The sequence below is a fragment of the Rana temporaria genome, chromosome 10 (assembly GCF_905171775.1).
Source record: "Rana temporaria chromosome 10, aRanTem1.1, whole genome shotgun sequence".
Lineage (NCBI taxonomy): Eukaryota > Metazoa > Chordata > Amphibia > Anura > Ranidae > Rana > Rana temporaria.
In genome coordinates this window covers 126,490,634-126,513,782 of record NC_053498.1, presented here as the reverse complement: position 1 = coordinate 126,513,782, position 23,149 = coordinate 126,490,634, and the positions used below count along the sequence as shown (strand labels likewise).

Genomic DNA, 23,149 nt, shown 5'->3' with positions numbered 1-23,149 from the left:
GCTAGGCTGGACGGATTGATAGCAGCGCAGCCATTGGCTGGCGCTGCTGTCAATCACAGCGGATGACGCTCGCATGAAGGTGGAAAGCTTTTGCGAGGAGGACCCGAGACAGCCGTCGAGGGACCCCAGAAGACAGGGTTAGGGGACACTCTGTTCAAAACTAGCTGCACAGTGGAGGTAAGTATAACATGTTTGTTATTTAAAAAAAAAAAAAATGTTTGTCTTTAGTGTTCCTTTAAGGCTGGTCATTCACCTTGCAATATGTTTGTACAATTTCCTTAAGACCTACCAATAATTTTATCATTGGTGTGCCATCCTGACTGATTACAAATTAGTTAGATTGTTTATGTAGAGCATTTACTACATAGTTTTGGTAGATATAAAGGTACAGCAATTATAATATCAGATTGTGGCTGGGTATGCACAGGTTTTTACATAGAGTTTTTTAATAGGTTATTAGTGTGCATCTCTACATCCCAGTGAGTGCACTAAGCCCCTGTCGTCGTTAATGGCTGGCCTATTACTCACAACCAATCGGTGGAAGTGTCTAAGTTGTGTCTCTCCTGGGCTTATTAAATTTGCTTCAGCATTCTCTTCCCATCAACTTCATGAAGTTGAAGAGACAATACATTACCTCCTTTCCACAAATGTTTTTTTTTCTTTCTGGTAAATTTAAAACAGAAGTGTGGCCAAAGCTTTTTTGGCCATACTTCTCTTGTGGGTCACAGGAGTGCACTTGAGTCTCCCTGTGACCCAGAATCATCGGACAGTGGGCTAAAGTCCAACAACAAAGTCACCACTCTCTGCTCAGAGCAAACTGAGAACTGAGTGATCAGTGGTCATGTGATCACTCAGTTCTGGGTCTTAGAGCCAGCGGGAGACAGCTGTAGCATCACACTGATGAGTATGTTTTTTTTTTTTAATGACTTCTCCTTTAAGTGCGTTTTAAGACTTTGATCTTTGAGTAAAATATTTACATTTATTTTACAGCTGTCCTCTCTCTTCTTTTTCTGTAAAATGTATAATTGAAGATGCAGTGGGGAATGGACTGGGGAGCATTGTTTGTATAACATGTTTTTGGCTGGTGGCCCGAGTTGCGATTCTTCACTATTCAGAGAACTATTACCGTAGGATCCAAAGTCGGTGACACACGGTAGGTGTTGTAAAGCTATCTGCACCTTGTTTAGACTTGCTTTCACAGCACCTGGCAGGGGAAAGTCATCCAGCGCCATTTCCATTCTGCCTTTGAGGTGTCATGTGACCAGATTTTAATAGCCGCAAAAGAAACTGTGCCCAGCTGTCAATGAGGCACCATGGCACACTTTGCGAGCTATACATTCTTCAGAACACAGAAACCTGTACCTAATATCACAAGGCTACTTGGCTTTGTTTCCCTCCGAGAAAAAAGGTCCCTATCATCACCTCTGGTCCTCCTTCCTTTAGAAGTGAATTTATAGTAGTTACTGATTTGCATGTTAAACATGCCTGAAAAAAAAAAATCCCAGTGCCCTTCGAATTGTATGTCTGGAAAGCGCTACAGCCATCTGATAAGGGATTCATGGAACTCGGGGGGAAAAAACAACACCCACTTATAAGGTGCCTGAATGTGAAGGCTTTGCAATGAGCAACTCCTACAGCCTGACCCCTTGTGTCAGTACATCTGCTCTGACCACACTCCCTTTACACGTGTATTCCCATATTTGGCAGCCTGTTTGGAAATTTGCACAGAAGTGCCACATGTTTTCCAGCTGTTGTCCATAGAAACAGAGGAACCACCCTAGGAACACTTATCTAATATTAACCATTGCACCAGAAAATAGATCTGTTATATCTGTAAATATCTGACAATGATCCCAGCAGTGCTTTGAATTGTGTAGGACCTAAAATGCTGTCAGCTAAAGCACAAGGACACTGGAGTGCCATACTTAATTCTCCATTCTATAGATTAATTTTTTTTTTATTATTATTCTTATAATGATAAATGCAGAAGCTGTATACAGCACAAAACATCTTCCTGAAGGAAAATGCTTCCTTTGTAGATGCAATTAATTACAACATTTTTCAAAGCAATCTGTGTCTTCTGTTTTTTTAAAGAGCAAACAATTTGATTTGTGACAAAGTGATTTGTCTTACGATACAGCACAGCAAGGGTCACACTGTAACTGTAACGCATACTTGGCAAAGAAGAGATCAAGATTCTTGCACAACAAATCTATTTTAGTGTTCCCAGTAAATTCACAACAGCAGCCCTAAATGTGAGGTACTGTAAGGGAGCTGCGCAGAGAAGCCATCTGCCGCCAATCAAATTGTCTGCCCACTGTTCTCCTTGTAGAAAGTAAACACATTATGAGTAATATAAAAAGAAAGCGTTGCTTCTGCTCTGGACACCCTTAGTGGATTGACCCTCTACCAGACCAACATAACGATTAGGCGCTCAAGTAGCGAGTGAACACAATATCAGTGCTGTCCCCAGGTTAACACACGATCCACCCAGTGTTGGCTAAAAAGGGGGAAAATATGAATTGGTCCACCAGGAAAAGGGGACCTTTGCAAGTAACAGAGCTTGGATTGTGAGGCCATAAAAGAGCTCACACTTCGAAGTCCACTGTTGCTCCAGAAGGCCAAGAGATCCCATTTATTTATTTATTTTAGTTTGAGCTACTTGTCTGACCTTAAAGCTAACCTCCAGTCCAAAAAAAAAAATAATAATAACTTTTTGGGGATACAGCACCCAACAAATAACTTACCTCTATTGAAGTAGTCCATATGTCCTTCTGGCTGCCGGGTAAATATAAAAATGCACAATTTGGTGATGCCAGATTAGTCACCGTCCACCCTCCTCTTCGTCTCCCCTTGTCTATTCACAGAATGCAAGGCATTCTGTGTATAGACGAGGGGAAAGAAAGGGTGGATGAATGACAGGATCTCCCTTCGTCCATTGACAAAACACTGCAACAGTGAAAACAGACCACAATAAAATTCTGAAAGATGTTCTAGTATTTCCTTCACTTAACCTAAAAAAAGCATGTCTACTTTTGTCTGTGTTGCTGTTGGAGAGATTCCCCCTTATTTTCTGTCTCCTTGGGACAACCTTTGTGAAGGATTTTCTTTAATAGAGTCTCCAACGGCAGTAAAATGTTCTAATCCTTATTCACTCTATCCAAAACTAAAACAGAAAAAAAAGATGTGGCTACAGATGCACTTTAAATATGCTTGGTCATATTTTAAAATATAGCAAGTGTTATGTTTGAAAATGATCTATTCTCAGTCCTGCTCATAAAGCTACAATGATGCCAAAGTCTTTAGGTCTAATGGTTGTGATGTTTCTCAAAACATTTAAAAATATATCCGGTATAATATTTAAACCTTATCTATTCTCGTCCGGTTCACGTAGCTAAAACGATGCTAAAGTTTTTAGGACTACTGGTTGTGATGTTTCCCAGAATTCCATAAGTTAGTCAGGCATCCTCATGAGATGCAATGTAAAAGTAAAGATTAAATCCCCCCCCCTTTTTTTTTTTACAAAAATGCCTGGGGCCCATTCAAGTGATCTTTACTCTCAGTCAGCTAAAACAGTCCTATCTTTAATGTGGTGAAAGTATTGGAAATGCCACATATTATACAAGAACTGAGGGCAGGAATTAATTTTTCGTGCCAGATTGCAAATGAAAAATTATAAAATTCTTGCCGAGCTGTTATTTCTATGAAGCTATTTTCCTTGAATTTGACCTGCGTGAAAGTCACAATAAATATCAGTAGAAATAAATGCCAGGGAATTGGAAGAGCTCTTAGGAGAGGCTAAGAATTGAGTAAGAATGAGGAGAGCAAAAACAGCTTCAACAAGAAACAGTCATTTTGTATATGAAGCAGCTGCTCCTGTCTTCTCTCTGCTGGCCTCAGGAGTCACTGGCAAACATCCCACATGGACCATTTAACAATAAAATGGCTTGCAGGAATATCAAATAATAACATGAACAGGTACAGGTTTGTGGCTTGGCCTTGCAACTTATATAAGAAAACACCTATTTTTTTTACCCCTCAGCTAGCAGACACCTGAATCTTCCCCACCCTTGGTCTGCCAGAAGATATAATGCAGGTGTCGGCAACCCATAGCACACAATGCCATTTGTCCTGGCACCTGCTGCCATTGGCTGTAATTGACAGCTGACTAGGCTGATCTGAGGTCTGAAGTACATGAATTGGAGGTACACCTGTTTTATGCACCAGTTGGTACATATTTGCACTCACAGTTCTACTGCTAATAGAAAGTTAAACTTAAAGCGGATGTTCCCTGGAAAAAAATATATTAAAAGCCAGCAGCTACAAATACTGCAGCTGCTGACTTTTAATATTAGGACACTTACCTGTCCTGGAGTCCAGCGCCGTCCGCAGCAGAGGACGAGCGATCGCTCGTCACTCTAATGCTCCCCCCGCCATCCACGGTGAGGGAACCAGGAAGTGAAGCGCTCCGGCTTCACTGCCCGGTTCCCTACGGCGCATGCGCGAGTCACGATGTGCCTCCCGATTGGCTCCCGCTGTGTACTGGGAGCCGAGTGTTCCAAGCACACAACGGGACTGGACGGGAGGTGACGTAATGCCCGCAGTCTGTCCGAGACTGTTGTGGCCGGAAGTGGGTGCAAATGCCTGTCTTTAGACAGGTATCTGCACCCCCCTCCCCCCTGAAAGGTGTCAAATGTGACACCGGAGGGGGGAGGGTTCCGATCAGCGTGAGTTCCACTTTAGGGTGGGGCTCCGCTTTAATCATTATTATCTAATAATTTATGAATTTAACTTGCTATTAGCAGGACAACTATTGAAAGCAAACTTAAGACTACAAAGCACTGTCATTTACTGGCACATTGGTTGTCTAACGCTTGTGAACAGGATACTTGACTTCAGCTTTGCAATCACTTTTACCGCTTCAGCCCCAGAAGATTTGGCTGCTTAATGACCAGGTCTTTTTTGCGATATGGCACTGCGTCGCTTTAACTGACAATTTCGCCGTCATGCGACGATGTACCCAAACAAAATTGAAGTCCTTTTTTTCCCATAAATAGAGCTTTCTTTTGGTGGTATTTCATAACCTCTGCGGTTTTTATTTTTTGCGCTATAAAGAAAAGAAGAGCGACAATTTTGAAAAAAACACAATATCTTTTTTTTTGCTATTATAGATATCGAATTTTTTTTTAAAACTAATTTTTACCTCAGTTTAGACCAACATGTATTCTTTTACATATTTTTGTTAAAACAATCGCAATAAGCCTATATTGATTGGTTTGCGCAAAAGTTATAGCGTCAAAATAGGGTATAGATTTATGGCATTTTTATTATTAATATTTTTTTTACTAGTAATGGCAGTGATTTGCAATTTTTATCGGGACTGCGATATTGCGGCGGACAGATCTGACACTTTTGACAAATTTTTGGGACCATTGACAATTATACAGCGACCAGTGCTATAAAAATGCACTGATTACTATATAAATGTCACTGGCAGGGAAGGGGTTAACTCTAGGGGGTGATCAAGGTGTTAACTGTGATCCCTAGGTGTGGTCTAACTGTGGGTGGATGGGACTGACTAGGGGAGTTGAGAGATCGGTGTTCATACTTAGTATAAACACACAATATGTCTCCTATCCCCTCAAAGAACGGAATCTGTGTGTTTACACACACAGATCCCTGTTCTCGCTCTGTCACAAGCGATCACGGGTGCTCGGCAGTCATCGTGCCCGCCGGGCACTTTCATCGGCTCTGGGCACAGGCTGTGGGCGGATGTCCGCTGAACAAAAAAATATTAAAAGTCAGCAGCTACAAATACTGCAGCTGCTGACTTTTAATATCGGCACACTTACCTGTCCTGGAGTCCAGCACCGTCCGCAGCGATCGCTCATCACTCTGCTTCCCCCCCCGCCATCCTCGATGGGGGAACCAGGAAGTGAAGCGCTCCAGGAAGTGCGCGAGTCACGCTGCGCCTGCTGACTGGCTCCCGCTGTGCTCTGGGAGCCGAGTGTTCCCAGAACACAACGGGGGGGGGGGGGAGGTGACGTCTTGCCCGCAGACTGTGGCTGGAAGTGGGTGCAAATACCTGTCTTTAACAGGTATCTGCACCCCCCTCCCCCCTGAATGGTGTCAAATGTGACACCGGAGGGGGGGAGGGTTCCACTTTAGGGCGGAGCTCCGCTTTAAAGGCCTGCCGTACAGTTTAAGGCGGCTCACCCAGGGGAGCCATTCTGCCGGATTAAAATAGAACTATTTTCTCTACAAATATATGTGGCGACTGTCGGCGCTGTATAAACTACAGTATATGTAGCATTGGATACATACAATATACAGCGCTGTGTTCCGGCAGCAGATTTGGTACTTTCTGTCCCTTTCCTGGAGCACTGTTCAGCTATTCACAGAAAGTATTTTTATGAATGAATACAAGGCTTCCTCTGAGGTAGAGAGGTTGGCAGATTATGTCACTATCTCCACCCCAAACATTCAGAGGAAGCCTCTTTTTCATTAATAAAATACAAGACTCCTTGTGAATGGTTGAGCAGTGTTCAGCCCAACTTGTTTTGTTGCGGGAACAGGATGGGAAGTCCACGCTGCTAAAAACAGAACACTACTAGGTACCTCATGCTGCATACAGTTTCTACAGTGCTGATAGTGGCCACATGTATTAGTAAAGTTATTAGTTAGTTTGGGGCAGTGGAACTATACTCCCCGTGGCTCCAGTGATGCAATGTCCCGGAGCTCCCCTCTGCCCGCTGACATCTTCGAGAGCCGGATACTGGGTATCGAATGCCAGACACTTTGTTTGGCTGGGCAGGGATGATGTCACTCCCATGCATGCTTGAAAGTTCCATCGGCTTCAGCAGGGGCCCCTTTGCAGGGATGGAGAGGCAGATAGGTAATTTTAATGCAGAAGAGACAAAGCGTGTCTCTTCTGCATTAAAAACCCTGCCTGTTTGCCCATTTTTATTTATGACCTAAAGTTCCACTTTAAAGTGGGCGTGGGGCAGCTTAAAGTGATAGCAATCCTGGAGTTAAGCTTTAATGCCAAGAAAGATTGCTGACACCTGATTTGAAGTTTATCATATCAAGACTGACATAATGTGATTTTCTTGAAATTCTAAAAGTGAGCCAAGTAGCAAATGTTACTGATACTGATATGTTACTTCCCAACTTCTTTGTGCTATGGTTCTATATTTTCTGATATCCATATCCTTTGAACTGTGCTGGTAACAATATAGTATGGTCCCTGATTCCAGCACCATCCTCTCTTTTTACTCACTGAAGACACATACATTATGGGGCATCAGAGAAAAGCTGTACAGCACCGAAATAAGGAGACTGCAATGTTACCAGAAGCAATGCGAGAAGCAAAAGATTCAGGATTTGTTGATTAAATAAAATGACATTGGCACATTTAGTAGAACTTTTGATGTTAGCAAGTGGCAGAGCATCCTGTACAGCATAAGCATTTTACTGCCAAACTTTATGTGTTACACGGATGTTTTCTTTAAAGCGGGAGTTCACCCATAAAACAATTTTTCCCCTTAGATGGATGCTCGTTTTGTCTAGGGGAATCGGCTAGTTGTTTTAAAATATGAGCTGTACTTACCGTTTTCGAGATGCATCTTCTCCGTCGCTTCCGGGTATGGGTCTTCGGGAGCGGGCGTTCCTTCTTGATTGACAGTCTTCCGAGAGGCTTCCGACGGTCACATCCATCGCGTCACTAGTAGCCGAAAGAAGCCGAACGTCGTTGCGGCTCTATACTGCGCCTGCGCACCAACGTTCGGCTTCTTTCGGAAAATCGTGACGCGATGGATGCGACCGTCGGAAGCCTCTCGGAAGATTGTCAATCAAAATAGGAACGCCCAGTCCCGCAGCCCATACCCGGAAGCGGCGGAGAAGATGCATCTCGAAAACGGTAAGTACAGCTCATATTTTAAAACAACTAGCTGATTACCCTAGACAAAACGAGCAGGAATCTAAGGGGAAAAAGGGTCATGTACGGGTGAACCTCCACTTTAATGCTGTTGTTGCTGCAGTCTGTTTATAGGCATTATTTAGGTTTGCCCAGAAATACACTTTATGGCCAAAGGTAAATTTTCCCCCGCCCATAACATCCACTGTAAATTAGCTTGTTGGGCATCACTTTCCAAAATCATGGACATGTATAAGGAGATTCCCCCTTTGCAGATATAACATTCTCCAGTCTTCTGAGAAGATCGATTTTAGATTTTTTGTTGTGTATGGAGGAAATCGTGCCCATTCATCAAAAAGTGCATTTGTGAAGTCAGGTACTGATGTTGGATGTAAAGACTTGGCTCACAATCAGCATTCTAGTTCATTCCAAAGCTGTCCAGTAGGGTTGAGATCAGGCTCTGTGCAGGTCACTCAAGTTCCTTCACACCAAACTAGTGAATCCATGTCTTTATGGAGCTGGCTTTGTGCGTGGGGGCACAGTTATGTTGGAACAGAAACATGCTTTCCTCCAAACTGTTGTCACAAGGTGAAATGCCTTCCAAATCTGTTGTCACGAGGCTAAAAGCACAAAATTGTGCAAAATGTACCCTGAACCTATTTGGAGGGGGCATCCATATACGTTTGGCCATAAAGTGTATGTGTATAACCAGCAAACAGCATTTACATAGATTCTGGTACTATTCCATAACTCAAACAATGCCCAACATGTTTGGGATAAATAAATGCTTATATGAAAGTTCATGGTGCATGGTGAAACAGCAAGTTTACAAACACATTTCCCTTCTATGGCACTAGCCTGGAGGAAAAGTACACTGAAATAATTATGCAACATGATTTCAACATGCTGCAACACAAAGTATGACCTTCTTTCAGAAGAAAGTACATGAAGAGCAATAGCTAACTCTTCTGAGCTTTCCTGGAAAAGTCGCTGAAAGACATAGAACATGGAGCTGATACAAAAGGTTACATATTCTCTAGTGAGGTAGATTTCTATCCTGAAACACAAAACGTGTCTCCGTTCTGTAGTTAGTCTTTTTAAGGCAGAGCAATATCCGCTCTTGTCATATAGTGCACAGTTGCTTTCATTGCTGCTGGCAGACCCTGTATTACAGTTTCACGAAGAGCACAGCTTTAGATCACACATCAAAGTCTTTTATCCCGATTGATCCAAGTCATCCATCTCTACCAGCAGCAATGGGGCTAATGTTTGTAGCTGCCAGGATTTTATCCACCCTGAAAGGTCCTCAGCATTCCTCCAGCTTACAAGGAGTCACAGACGCTGCAGGAAGTTTCTTTGGGTCACATTTATCATCTTCTGTCTCTTTTCCTGTATAGTCCACACATGATATCCTCTGTGTCCTCATTCCTTCCCCACAGCTTTGAGAGCAATGTGACCAGCCGTTTGCTCTCCACATGGGGCAGGGTAAGTCCCCACAAGCCCGAATGTCCTCAGGTCTGAGCTCTTGTGGACATTGATCTGAGGCCCCTCCATCCATGTTTCGACATTCCACTGTTCTTCTCTTCCACCCAGAACCACAACTCTTGGAGCATGCAGACCAGTCTCCCAAAAACCACTGAGCAGTTAGTAGAGGCCTGAGTGAGTGATGAGATACCTTATCCTTGGCTTTTTGTCGTCCATACGGCAAGTTCTTAGGCACAAAAAATGTATATCTGATTTTGGGTGGGACGTTCTCACTAGCTACTCGAAGGATTTGTATTGTCAGAGGCTCAGGGAGAGGATGGAAGCTCTGAAGCCTCTCTAGGGTGGTGTTGGATCCACTGTATAATAAAACTGTTCCTCTTAAATGGACATCCTGTTCAATTGAGGAAACTATTAACTCCCCATTCAGAAGATAGCTCCCATCAGCTCTCTTGATTGCCAGGTAGATCCCATCATATACAATGCCACGGTGACTGCGCTGCTTCACATCAATATTTGTGGCTCCCGCTGGAATGGTGACAACATCTGAATATCCATACCTGGGTCAAGACAAAAAGTATTTATTAATACATTCCAGACAATGGTCTCTGTGTACGCCTATCACAGTGCTATTTACTGCTTGTATAACAGCCTTAAAGTGACCCTGTTGCAATTTTTAACCCACAATACCAGGATTATTTGTTTTCTGTGGGGTGGTTCAATCTTTGGAGCTTTGGGAAAAATAATAACGGTAGGTTGCATTCCGAAAATTATGGGTATGGCAAAATTAAGCTATCAATAGGAGGGGCATTAAACACTTGCTGTGTACATGGTAACATATGGCACTGTTCTGGTACCCAGAAACATAGGGCCAGATTCTCAGTGGAGATATGACGGCGTATCTCCAGATACGCCATCGTATCTCTGAGTCCGGCTGGTCGTATCTATGCGCCTGATTCTTAGAATCAGTTACGCATAGATATCTATTAGATCCGACAGGCGTAAGTCTCTTACACCGTCGGATCGTAACTGCATATTTACGCTGGCTGCTAGGGGCGTGTACGCTGATTTACGCCTAGAAATATGTAAATCGGCTAGATACGTGAATTCACGAATGTACGCCCGGCCGACGCAGTACAGTTACGCCGTTTACGTTAGGCTTTTCCCGGCGTATAGTTACCCCTGCTATATGGTGGCGTAAGTGCGGCGTACCAATGTTAAGTATGGCCGTCGTTCCCACGTCGAAATTTGAAAAAGTTACATTGTTTGCGTAAGTCGTCCGTGAATGGGGCTGGACGTCATTTACGTTCACGTCGAAACCAATGACGTCCTTGCGGCGTACTTTGGAGCAATGCACACTGGGAAATTCCACGGACGGCGCATGCACCGTTCGGGAAAAACGTCAATCACGTCGGGTCAAGCCTGATTTACATAACACACGCCCACCTCTTCACAATTTGAATTAGGTGGGCTTATTTTTTTTTGAGAATACGACACTTGCCTGTAAAAGTTGCGGAGGCGTAACGTAAATAGGATACGTTACGCCCGCACAAAGTTGCGCCATTCTACGTGAATCTACCCCATATTCTTTAACTACTGTGCCACAAGCAAAGTCTAACAGGGGCAGGAGTGTATCATGCACATAATGCAGGGGTCGGGGTCTGTAATGCATAACACACAAATCAGTAGAGAGAGTATAACATATATTACCTTTCTCCTCAAGCCAAAATCCCCCTAGTTAAGACTCCCCCCCACTAGTAAAGATCCCCTTACCCCAGTACAGTTCTAGTGATCAGAGCAGAGTTAGGCAGCACAGGCACTGGGAAACCTGAGTATTTCGTGAAATAGGGTATCTTTACACTGACCACATGCTTAATACCATCATTCAATAAGCAATAATTTTTAATGATAGAATGTAAAATAGTAATGTTCAATTAAATTATAATTTGTAGAGGCAGAAAATCCAATCACATGTCGCCAAATATTTTTTTTTGTGTTTAATTATCAATTCTTAAGCTTAAGATTTTTTGGGACTGATAAAATCTATGATTAAACATTTATTGGTAAATATTAGGGCTGTGCAAATTAACTTTTAATTAATCGATTAATCTTTAATTTTTTTGATCGATCAAAATCTTTTTGATCAATTAAAATTATCTTGATTGGTACTCACCTCTCCGCTGGCTTCTGGACCTTCAGGGAGTTCCGTCGGAGATCCTGCAACGTCACGGACACCGGCGGGGCTTGCCGTGTCCATCTGAAGGGCTCTTTTGCTGTGCCTTCATATCTGCATGCCGGCGGGACCTTACTATCTGCTACACGCAAGGGCTGTTACACTTCCCTCTATCAACCTGGGATTTTACAGGCATCCACTGGGAGTTGCGATAGTTCCCTTCACGGGACATCTACATGCCGACGGACTGATGTTAACCTCTCTTCATCTGGATTCAGCAGTGGTATCGTTGTACACATTTTTATACCAGTATCATACTTAGTTACATGCTTTTGCTCCCGTTTGGTATTACTCGCACCATTTTTACAGTTTATGTAGCTGCATCGATTTTATCTCCAGTGCAATATTTATTTGGTTACCTACTTGAAGACTATAAAAGTTTTAATGCTATTCCCATCGAGCGCTGCCTTTGTGTGTTTATTTGTATCCTGCTATTTATTTTTCCAGTTGTTGGTAGCTGCACTGGGAATCAGCCTGCAAGGAGATCAGCTAAAAGTAGTTGGATCTGTATGTGCGTTATAATTAATCGAAATTAGTTGATTAATCGATTAAAAAAAAATAGATTAATCGAACAGAAACATTTTGATCAGTAACAGCCCTAGTAAATATATATAACTGGATTAACACTGAGCACCCCAACTCTGCTAATGTCAGTAATTCAAGTCTGGGTGGGGGGCTGGGCTTTCTTGGAAAAGCTGCAGATGAGATGTTATGCTCTTCTAGAAGTATCATACTTGCATCTAATGAGGCTTATACTGGGTAAAGACGCAGCTTTAACTCATAATATGTTATATGCATCGTCTGAACCCTGCTCCTACATTCTGCTCTCAATTTAAGTGAAACCAAGAGAAGGAAATGGCTTGCAGATGTGAGTGCATCGATATCTTTCTTGGTCATTAAGTCTACATATTATATCAGTGAGTATATAGCAGGTTTATGCAGGCTTTTGTAGAACTGGTCATTCTGTTGGACCAGAAGTTAGCAGGCTAATGAAAAATGGACAATTCCATATTCAGGAACACAGAATGCCTCCAGCATATTAGAACTTGTCACTTTACAAAATGTACCTCCTCGTGTACCACCACGCAGAGTGTTGCTAAGGTCCTTAAAATCCCAGGGCACCCTTGTGCACCTAGCCTGAGTTGTTGTGTGTGGAACACAAAAAACAGCAATTTATTTAATTCTCTAATTCACTAAAATATCTAACATAATTCTAAATTGCTATGAAGGATAAATTAAGTGGCTAGTGGAAATTAGAATGGATGTACAAGTTACAAATAACTCCTCTTAAGCAAAGTTCAGAAGATATTTCTCTCCAGAATCATTTTTGAGATGATGGCAAAAATGACTGTACAGGAGCCCCACAACAATGAGAAAAAGATCTGAGACAAGATGGAAGCATTCAGCTGTATGTCTGATATTCAGAAGATATACAGTGGTCAACGACAGACAGTGACTGGTGTGCTGAATTCCAGTGTAGCGCAGCCCCTTAAGGGCCGCAGATGAAATGGGATCACCCACCCTAGACAGCAAGGCACACCGAATCTTCGCAAGCACTCCAGAGTCAGAGAACAGTCCATGACTTTTTGGGGTTATTTACTAAAGGCAATCCACTTTGTATTACAAGTGCAAACTGCAAGTGCAAAGTGCACTTGGAAGTTCAATCGCTGTAGATCCAACGGGGACATGCAAGGATAATAAAAAACAGCATTTTAGCTTGCACATGATTGGATTGGATTCCCCTCTTTTTAGATCTACCCCTTAGATTTACAGCCACTACACTTCCAAGAGCACTTTCAGTGCAATTTCAAGTGCACTTTGCACTTGTAGTGCACAGTGAATTTGCCCCCTTCCTATTTGTTAATTATTAAGGGTAATAACTTGGATAGGGATGGGAGGTTATGGGATGCCCATTGACTTTAACAATGAACTTCAGGGCAACGGTTCCTATATACAGTCTCTATATACAGTTCCACCTCTTCCTCCAGCACTCACTTGCTTGCAGAACTTAGTTGGATCACTGAGAAGATCTGACAGGCTCACAGTCAGATTTTAAGCATTGGCCCATTACAGGCAGGCTGAGGCCCCTTGTGTGTGTAGAAAAAAGAAGTGTCCTCCAGGCCAACATCTCCCCACAGCCCTTCCAGACTGACACTCACTAGCCCACTCTGCTGACTCTAAGGCCTCGTACACACGGCTGAGTTTCTCGGTAAAAACCAGCAAGAAGCCTGCTGTTTTTTTTTTTTTTGCAGAGGAAACCGGTCGCGTGTACACTTTTCAACGAGGAAACCGCTGAGGATCTCGTTGGGCCAAAAAGAGAACATGTTCTCTATTTCCTTGACGGCAATGGGAAAATTTGGCTTGCCGAGATCCTTGGCTGCTTCACAAGGAACTTGTGTGTTTTGCCCGTCGAGTTTCTCGGCCATGTGTACGCGGCCTAAGGAGATCTCCCGGTAGTGCTGACCTGTTCCTGCTGTCCTCTCTTCTTTCTCCCATGCCTCCAGGAAGGGCTTCTTCCCTGTGTTTTTGGTAAGATCCTTCCAGCCCCAAAGCTCTGGCCTGAGTCCCCCCACCACCATACTAGGGGGCACCCTCAAGGGCCACCAACAGCCTCCTTAGAACTCCATCCTCCACCGATCTGCCCCCGCTGGCATGACTCATGCCTATTTATGAGGTGGCCTGCCCCCTGACAGCCCTTTATTGGGGATTGGTTGAGGTCCTCATAAATATTCCAAGCAGATCCTCCTAGACTCCACCCACTATGTCCAGAACATTCTCCAATGCTCAAAAAAACAGGGAGAGGCACCAGAGAGGCTGCTAGGATGAGACAATCGGCCCTGAGCCACTAAACCCTGACCCAGATTCACAGCTCAGACTTAGCCCTGAGCTAAAATAAATGTACCTACACTAACAATCTACACTAACACCTAGCACACACTAGAGGGTGCAACACTAGGATAAGCAAATATTACCTAGAAATGTATGTATTCCTACTTTAATCATGGCACCTTTTGTGTATGTCTTTCCGATCTGTGCAGTAATCCAGCCTGGAAGTTTTCCCTTGTGCAGGAGCTTCCATTAAAAAAAGCCAGTCATTGTTGTTCTCTCTCCGTGTGTGGGATTGCTGGTCTTATCTCTGCCCCATCCTGTAGTTATCAGCAGGCAGTCAGTAGTGGGTGGACCTTTTGGGCTCCTCCACAGTTTTGCTCGCTGCACAGACTATGTACAGCACAGTAATGATTTCACTGCTTCTTTTACAAGGTAATAATTGGGTTTGCAAAGGAATCTGGCGAACATAGAGGGTATTTATATATTTTGTGCCTATTGAGGAAAATATTTTAGTTCAAGTTTCTGTATCTGGAATACAACTATAATTAAAAACCTGACACTGTAAACATGATATGTGTATCTGAATAGTTGTCATGTGATCCTTAGGCACTTTCCTCTCCCCTTTAAACATGTGGTGACTTGATGCAAAAACAAGCAGTGTTCACCTTTATAATTTCATTTGCCACACAGATGTTAAAATTGATGGAAGAATCTATGTACCGGCTATAGAAACAATGTCACACGACCTTTAAACCCCCAGGAAGATATTAAAGACATAAATGAATGAAGCTTTGCAATCAGTAATATATTATTAAATATATATATATATTTTAATTGTATTATTATACAGGATTATTATCGCGCCAACAGTTTGTGCAGCGCTTAACAAAATGAAGGCAGACATTACAGTACAATTTGGTACAAGAGGAAACAGAGGGCCCTGCTCGTTAAAGCTTACAATCTAAGAGGGTGGGTCAATTGATACAAACGGTAATAGCACAATAGGGGGGTGAGCTAATGGAGTAAGTAATTAATTTGAAGCAGGATAGGCATCTTTAAAAAGAAGGGTTTTCAGGGATCATCTAAAGATGAATAGATTAGGGGACAGGCGGACAGATTGGGGTAGGGAGTTTCGAAAGAATAGAAGAAGCTCTGGAGAAATCTTGGAGGCGAGCATGGAAGGAGGTGACAAGGGAGCTAGAGAGCAGGAGGTCTTGGGAGGGATCGTCTAAAGATGGATAGATTAAGGGACATGCGGACAGATTGGGGTAGGGAGTTTCAAAGAATAGAAGAAGCTCTGGAGAAATCCTGGAGGCGAGCATGGAAAGAGGTGACAAGGGAGCTAGAGAGCAGGAGGTCTTGGGAGGACTGAAAAGAGCGGCTTGGTTGGTATTTTGAAACTAGGTTAGTGATGTAGCTGGGGGCAGAGTTATGGCTGGCTTTGTAAATTATTGTAAGTACTTTGAATTTTATTCGTTGGGTGAGTGGAAGTCAGTGGAGGGATTGGCAGAGAGGGGGGGGGGGGAGGACACTGAACGGTTGGCAAGGTGGCTGAGTCCTGCAGTAGCATTCATTATGGACTTAAGGGAGGGTATCCTATGTAAAGGTAATCCAATGAGGAGAGAGTTACAAAAGTCAAGAGATAACCAAGGAGTGAATTAGAAGCTTGGTGGTGTCATTGGTTAAAAAGGGGCGTATTCTGGAAATGTTGCGGAGGCTAAGGCGGCATGATTTGGACAGGGATTGGATGTGGACCTGAAAGGACAGTTCATAGTCCAGGGTTACCCCTAGCACCCTGGCATGTGGGAAAGGATTGGTAGTTGTGCCATTGATCTTGACAGAGAAGTCAGGGGAAGGGGCACGTGGGGGAGGAAATATTAAGAGCTTGGTTTTAGATAGATTCAGTTTGAGGAAGTGGTGTAACATCCAGGCTGATATGTCTGTTAGTAAAACAGTGATGCGTGAGGAGACTGTTGGGGTTAGTTGAGGGGTAGAGAGATAGATTTGGGTGTCATCAGCATATAAATGGTAGTGGAAGCTGACCCAGGGAGGACGTGTAGATCGAGAATAGCAGAGGTCAAAGGACAGGGGGGACCCCAACAGTAAACGGTAATACAAGTTTGAATGCAAGCTGTGTAAGTCCTTGGCTTATCAGCCTCTTGCAAAGCTCATCAGCTGACCCAGGGAGGATGTGTAGATCAAGAATAGCAGGGGTCCAAAGACAGAACCTTGGGGGACCCCAACGGTAAACAGTAATACAAGTTTGAATACAAGCTGTGTAAGTACTTGGATTATCAGCCTCTTGCATAGCTCATCAGCTGACCCAAGGTGGATGTGTAGATCAAGAATAGCAGAGGTCCAAAGACAGAACCTTGGGGGACCCCAACGGTAAACGGTAATACAAGTTTGAATGCAAGCTGTGTAAGTACTTGACTTATCAGCCTTTACACCTACGGTGTAGGTGGAGAACAAGACTTGTAAGCAAGGCTTTTTTTCCAGCTGGAGCGCACTTATACTCAGTACCGGTACCTCCAGCATTGTGCTGAGAGTCGTACATGTCTGTTATGCCGCGTACACATGATCGGAATTTAGGAGTTCATGATGTAAGCTTTTGGTCGGAAATTTTCTGTCGGAATTTCTGACAGCAAAAATTTGAGAGCTGGTTCTCAAATTTTCAGACGGGAAAAGTTTGTGTTAGAAATTCCGATCGTCTGTATGCAATTCCAACGCACAAAAATCCTACGCATGCTCGGAATCATTGAATAATTTTTCTCGGCTCGTTGTAGTGTTGTAGGTCACCGCGTTTTTGACGGTCGGAATTTCCGACCACAATTGTGTGACCGTGTGTATGCAACACGAGTTTGAGCCAACATTCCGTCAGGAAAAAAATCCACGGTTTTCTTGTCGGAAATTCCGATCGTGTGTACGCGGCATTAGACTCTTGCTTGTAGCACAATAATGACATTAGATTGTGTGGGTACAACAACTGTGGCATATGTACAGCAAGTGGGTTCAGGCATTATTTAGCCATACCCCCCTATAGGACCTTTCCACTGATACTGCAGTTCAGCTACACCCACCATTCTGTGCGACGTCGTACCAATGTAACTGTTGGACTGCTTGCTCTGTAAATGTAAATGTAGAGAAAGATATAGGCTTGTAAAAAAAAAAAAAAAAAGAATTCCTGTTCTGAATGCTATCATTACAGTTTATAATGTAATTCAGCTACCAGAATACAATATACGTCCTCGCACTTGTCCTGTTAATAAATCAGATTCAGTAATTGATACGGCTGGAGAATATCTGTGTTTTAGCATGTCAAAAATGACTATGTTTCTATTTTGTGTGAATTCAAAGTAAATCCTGACCCTGCATGCAGACCCCACCCAAAAGTTCTTACTTGGACTTGTTGAGCGATCCAGATATTTTCCTGCAGCTCGATCCATCCCCTCCACACACTGCACATTTGTCCAGCTTCTTTGAGGAATGCAATACATGATCACACCCGGCTTTAATGCATTGACCCTGTACGCAGACCGATAGGCTTTCTGGACCACACAGGGTGCCATCTATCACCTAGCAGAGAAAGAGATGGACATGAAGCTAATAAGCAGGCAGATGAGCAGTCTGTGTATATTTCATCTGTAGTGTACGCTGTGTACAGATAGCGTTCCTGGCAGGACAAAATGAAGCTCTGGCTTAGCTTTTTAGTCTTCTACAGCTTGCTGTGTAAAGAAGAATTAAAGTAGTCGTAAACCTCCGACATGAAATATGAACAAAGCATATGCTCTATAGCAGGGGTCTCCAAACTTTTCAAACCAAGGGCCAGTTTATTGTCCTTTAGACTTTAGGAGGGCCGGATTGTGGCCAGTGGGGGGCAGAAAATGTCATGGGCCCAGCATCGGTGAGAATAAATATGGCCTTAAAGGTTGGTGGTTAGTAGAAGGAGAAGTAGTGCCCCTATTAGTAGGAGGAATAGTATCCCATCATTGGTATAAGTGGAAAAAATAGTGCCCCCTTGTTGGTGTCAGTGGGAGGAATAGTGCCCTAAGGGCCGGATAAAGGCTAGCAAAGGGCCACATCTGGCCCTCGGGCCGCAGTTTGGAGACCACTGCTCTATAGAATGTCTCTATTAAGAGGACTAAGGCCTCGTACACACGATCGGAATTTCCGATGGAAAAAGTCAGACGGACTTTTTCCATTGGAAATTTTGATCGTGTGTATGCCCCATCGGAAATTCCGATGAATTCCATCAGAGATTACATAGAGAGCATGTTCTCTTTTCCTCTGATGGAATTCCGTCGGAATTCCAATGTGAATTTGGTCGGACAAAGGTCAGATCGTGTGTAGTGTAAGTGTAGTTTAAGTGTAGTTTCTGTCTGATGCTTCATTCCTGTGCTATCAGCATGAATCACTTCTAAAGCCTCGTACACACGACCGAGGTACTCGACGAGTTCCTTGTTAGGCTGTCGAGGAACTCGACAAGGCAAATTTCTCCATTCCCATTGAGGAAATCGAGAACTTGCTCTATTTTTGGCTCGTCGAGTTTCTCGACAGTTTCCTAGACGAAAATGTACACACGACCAGTTTCCTCGACAAAAAAATATCTCCCAGCAAGTTTCTTGCTGGTTTTTGCCGAGAAACTCGGTCGTGTGTACGAGGCCTAACAATTTTCCCTGACACCAAGGGAAAAAAGGTGACAAGGAGGAATCTCCAGCTGATTGACAGCCTCAGCTCTGTTCCTGTGTGCTGTGTGAAGAAGGGTGTGTATCTTCCATTCAATCCGCTCTCAGAGCTCTGCACACTGAGCTCTACAGAGTGTAAAGCCCCGCGCACACACAGGCTGAATGTCGGACAGCATTGTCTGGTTCAATAGATACCGGCCACATTCGGCCTGTGTGTACTGCTGCCAGTCCGACAGAAGCCGGACATTCAGCCAGCTTCTGTTGAAGAAGCGTGACCAAAAAAGGTCTGCCAACTGGCTTCCGATTAGCGCTCTCAGCCAATGGCTCATCCCCCTGTCAGAATGCAATAGAACATCGGGGTGATAGCTGTACTAACATTGGATTGTTAGCACATTGGCTGCTCCACCGCGGCCCTAACACATGGACAAGTCAAAATCCATTGCTGATGTGAGCTGATTTTTTATTTTTTTCTGAAATCACTACATTACTTTTTTCAGTGCACCAGGTGGTCTTGCCATGAAGGTCCTTGCTCAGGCACTTCCTGTTATAGGATCACAACATTTGTCCCTGTCTCCCAATCATGCTCCTGCGCTGTCACCCTTCCCCACAGGCTTCCAATTGAGAATAAATGTGCCTGATGGACATAGGTGTGCGTATAGGGTGTGCCCAGGCACACCCTAATCACCCTGTGCAGCACAAATTCCCCCTACTGCCCTAGCTCCTACCCTTCTCTCTACAACTCTTCTGGCTTCCCTCCTCTGCTCTACCACTGGCTGTTGCTGTGGGGATGTTTTAGAATGAGTAGGGGAAGGGGTCGGTAAAGTATGTAATTTACTGGCCCCTTCCCTTTCTGAATGAAGATCGTGAGTGATCGGTAGTGTGTGTTTGAGCTTTGGGGTGCTCATCCTAATGCATAGGCTGCGCACACCTATGCTGATACAATACACATTACTCAGACATGGCACACTGTTGTCACCATCAGGAAACAGGGGATAGTCTGCAGCTGCTGGAACATGTTACACGTTCCACTCTAATTACAGGTGAATGGATCATTTAACCACTTAAGACCCGGACCATTATGCAGGTAAAGGACCTGGCCCCTTTTTGCGATTCGGCACTGCGTCGCTTCAACTGACAATTGCGCGGTCGTGCGACATGGCTTCCAAAAAAAATTGGTGTCCCACAAATAGAGCTTAATTTTGGTGGTATTTGATCACCTCTGCGGTTTTTATTTTTTGCGCTATAAACAAAAATAGAGCGACAATTTAAAAAAAATGTTTTACCTTTTTCTATAATAAATATCCCCAAAAAATATATAGAAAAACATTTTTTTTCTTCAGTTTAGGCCGATACATATTCTTCTACATAAAAAAGAGAAATCACCGCTCTAGGATACTAATCAGAAAGTCTCCTCACCTGATCCAAAGCCATGGGTGCTGGCAATGCATGGATTGATGCAAAATGAAGGAAAAACTTTCTGGACAGCCGAACTCCAAAAGTGCGGCTGTCCAGAAAGTTTTTCCTTCATTTTGCAATATTCTTCTACATATTTTTGGTAAAAAATCGCAATAAGCGTCTATTGATTGGTTTGCGCAAAAGTTATAGCGTCTACAAAATAGGGGATAGTTTTATAGCATTTTTATTAATAATTATTTTTTTTACTAGTAATGGCGGTGATCAGCGATTTTTTTCATGACTGCGACATTATGGCAGACACATCGGACACTTTTGACACATTTTTGGGACCATTGTCATTTTCACAGCGAAAAGTGCTTTAAAAATGCACTGATTACTGTGAAAATGACAATGGCAGTGAAGGGGTTAACCACTAGAGAGCGCCAAAGGGGTTAAGTGTGTTCCTTTTGTGTGTTTCTTACTGTAGGGGGCGTGGCTTGACGTGTGACGTCACTGATCGTCGTTCCCTATGACAGGGAACAGACGATCAGTGACAAGCCACAGAGAAGAACAAGGAAGGTTTGTTTACACTCACCTCTCCCCGTTCTTCAGCTACTGTGACCCAATCGCAGGACACCGGCGGTGATCGGGTCCCGCGGGCGCGGTCATGGAGCTCCGGACTAGGTCGCGAGCGCGCCGGCAGCGACGTACATGCCTGTGCCCAGCCGTGCCCTTCTGCCGACGTAAATCGGCGTGAAGGGGTCCTTAAGTGGTTAAATATTTACTTTTTACTATTTTCTTTTATTTTCGCAGAGAGTGGAAAGGAAATATAGTACCTGTCAGGTTTTTATTGCTGTCGGTGCCCCCTTAGGGAGATTCACCCTCTCTATTTGTCCTGTTTACCATTATCATTGAAAGTGAAAGAAAATCCCACATTTTTGGTTGACATCATAAAAGGAATAAAGAGGAAATTTTCAAATGGCAACACTAGTTCTGGTGACCCTGGTGCAACCAGGTACTTCCCTCACGTTGGAGGGATTTGGTCACACTTCCTATTCTGTCTATTGTTCCAGGAAGTAAGAAGAAATCTCCTCAATAGGACACAGATGGCAAAAAAAATTAAATACTAATACAGGTTATAACCCTTCCTTTCTCCATCCAAATTATGGGCCAGATTCAGATAGAATCGCGGCGGCGTAACGTATCGTCTTTACGTTACACCGCCGCAAGTTTTCAGCGTAAGTGCCTGATTCACAAAGCACTTACCTGTAAACTTGCGGCGGTGTAACGTAAAGCCGTCCCGCGCAAGCCCGCCTAATTCAAATGGGGCGTGTACCATTTAAATTAGGCGCGCTCCCGCGCGAACGTTTTGCGCATGCTCCGTTAGTAAATTTCCCGACGTGCTTTGCGCGAAATTACGGCGCCCCAACGTGTTTGTGAATGGCGACGTGCGTAACGTACTTACGCCGAAAAAAATTAAATTTAAATTCGACGCGGGAACGACGCCCATACTTTAACATGGCTGGTGTAAAGTTAAGGCATGAAAAAGCAGCCTTAACTTTGCGATGGGAAAAAACAACTTGCGACAACGTAACGCACGCTAGTAGCTTCGCGGATCGCGTAAAAGCTAATTTGCATACCCGTCGCTGGAAAACGACGCAAACTCCACCCAGCGGCGGCCGAAGTATTGCAGCCTAAGATCCGAAGGCGTACGAAGCTGTAAGCCTGTCGGATCTTAGCCAAATGCCGTTGTATCTTGTTTGTGAATCACAAATTAAGATACGACGCGGCAAATTTGAAAGTACGCCGGAGTATCAGCAGATACTCCGGCGTACTTCTTCTCTGAATCTGGCCCTAAATATATATATATATATATAAAAAAAAGTTTTGGCTTTAACACTGTCTAACCTATATGCATTTAATAACTTGCAGTTACATTCAGGTTGGGACGATTCCAACAGTCTGTATAGTGAGCTTTTCCCAACACAGACACACATCTAGGCTGATGTAATAGACTGCTATGTGCAGTAATCTGGATAACTGAATAAGACATTCTAAGCTTGACATTCAGCAGAGTTTTAATGTGAGAGCTGTGTAAATGTTTTCCAGATGTTAGGGTAGATAATTGCTGAGCTCTGTCTGTTTTGTAGCCACCATACTACACCTGCATGGGGTCTGAATTTTGCATTTAATTAATTTTAAAATCATTTTCTGTAAGGTAATATTTTAAAAATGGTACTCAGCCAGAAATACAAAGTTCTATTTTTCTGTATCAAACCACTTTCCAAAGTCCAAAGTCCCACTTGTGAAGTTAAAAAACAAACACTATTAATTATCTCTTTACTCTGACGTGATTGTAGCCGTATTAGTGCAATTGTGATAAAGAAAATTGAGTACTGTCCGTGATACTTTTTTTATTTGCACTAACATACAATTTTTCAGGACAAGCTTTCGGGGTGTTACCCCTTCTTCAAGGTCCAAGCAGTACTGATTCACAATTTTTTGGCAGAATGTTAAAACAAAACAAAAAAAAAGGAAAAAAAATCTCAGAGGGAAAGGAAAAAAAACAAACACATACAAATCAATGGTAATAAAGATAACATCAGAGTT

At 43.4% G+C, this 23,149-nt stretch overlaps 1 protein-coding gene across 2 annotated transcripts in view; it reads right to left on the bottom strand.

Annotated features, from left to right (window-relative positions):
* Positions 1-7,390: 7,390 nt before the first annotated feature.
* The window catches only part of ADAMTS8 (ADAM metallopeptidase with thrombospondin type 1 motif 8), a 64,946-nt gene continuing 49,187 nt past the window's right edge, over positions 7,391-23,149 (bottom strand). The window contains exons 8-10 of one of the 2 annotated variants that reach the window (XR_005743896.1): positions 17,860-18,035; positions 8,018-9,957; positions 7,391-7,505 (exon numbers count right to left, since the gene is read on the bottom strand). Coding sequence is in view for 1 of the 2 variants with exons in the window: in XM_040326225.1 (XP_040182159.1) it covers positions 9,222-9,957; positions 17,860-18,035 (912 nt within the window). In the remaining variant the exon portion in view is untranslated. Of the gene's footprint in view, positions 7,506-8,016; positions 9,958-17,859; positions 18,036-23,149 lie in introns of those variants that run through there. The other variant, XM_040326225.1, reaches the window with a different exon arrangement.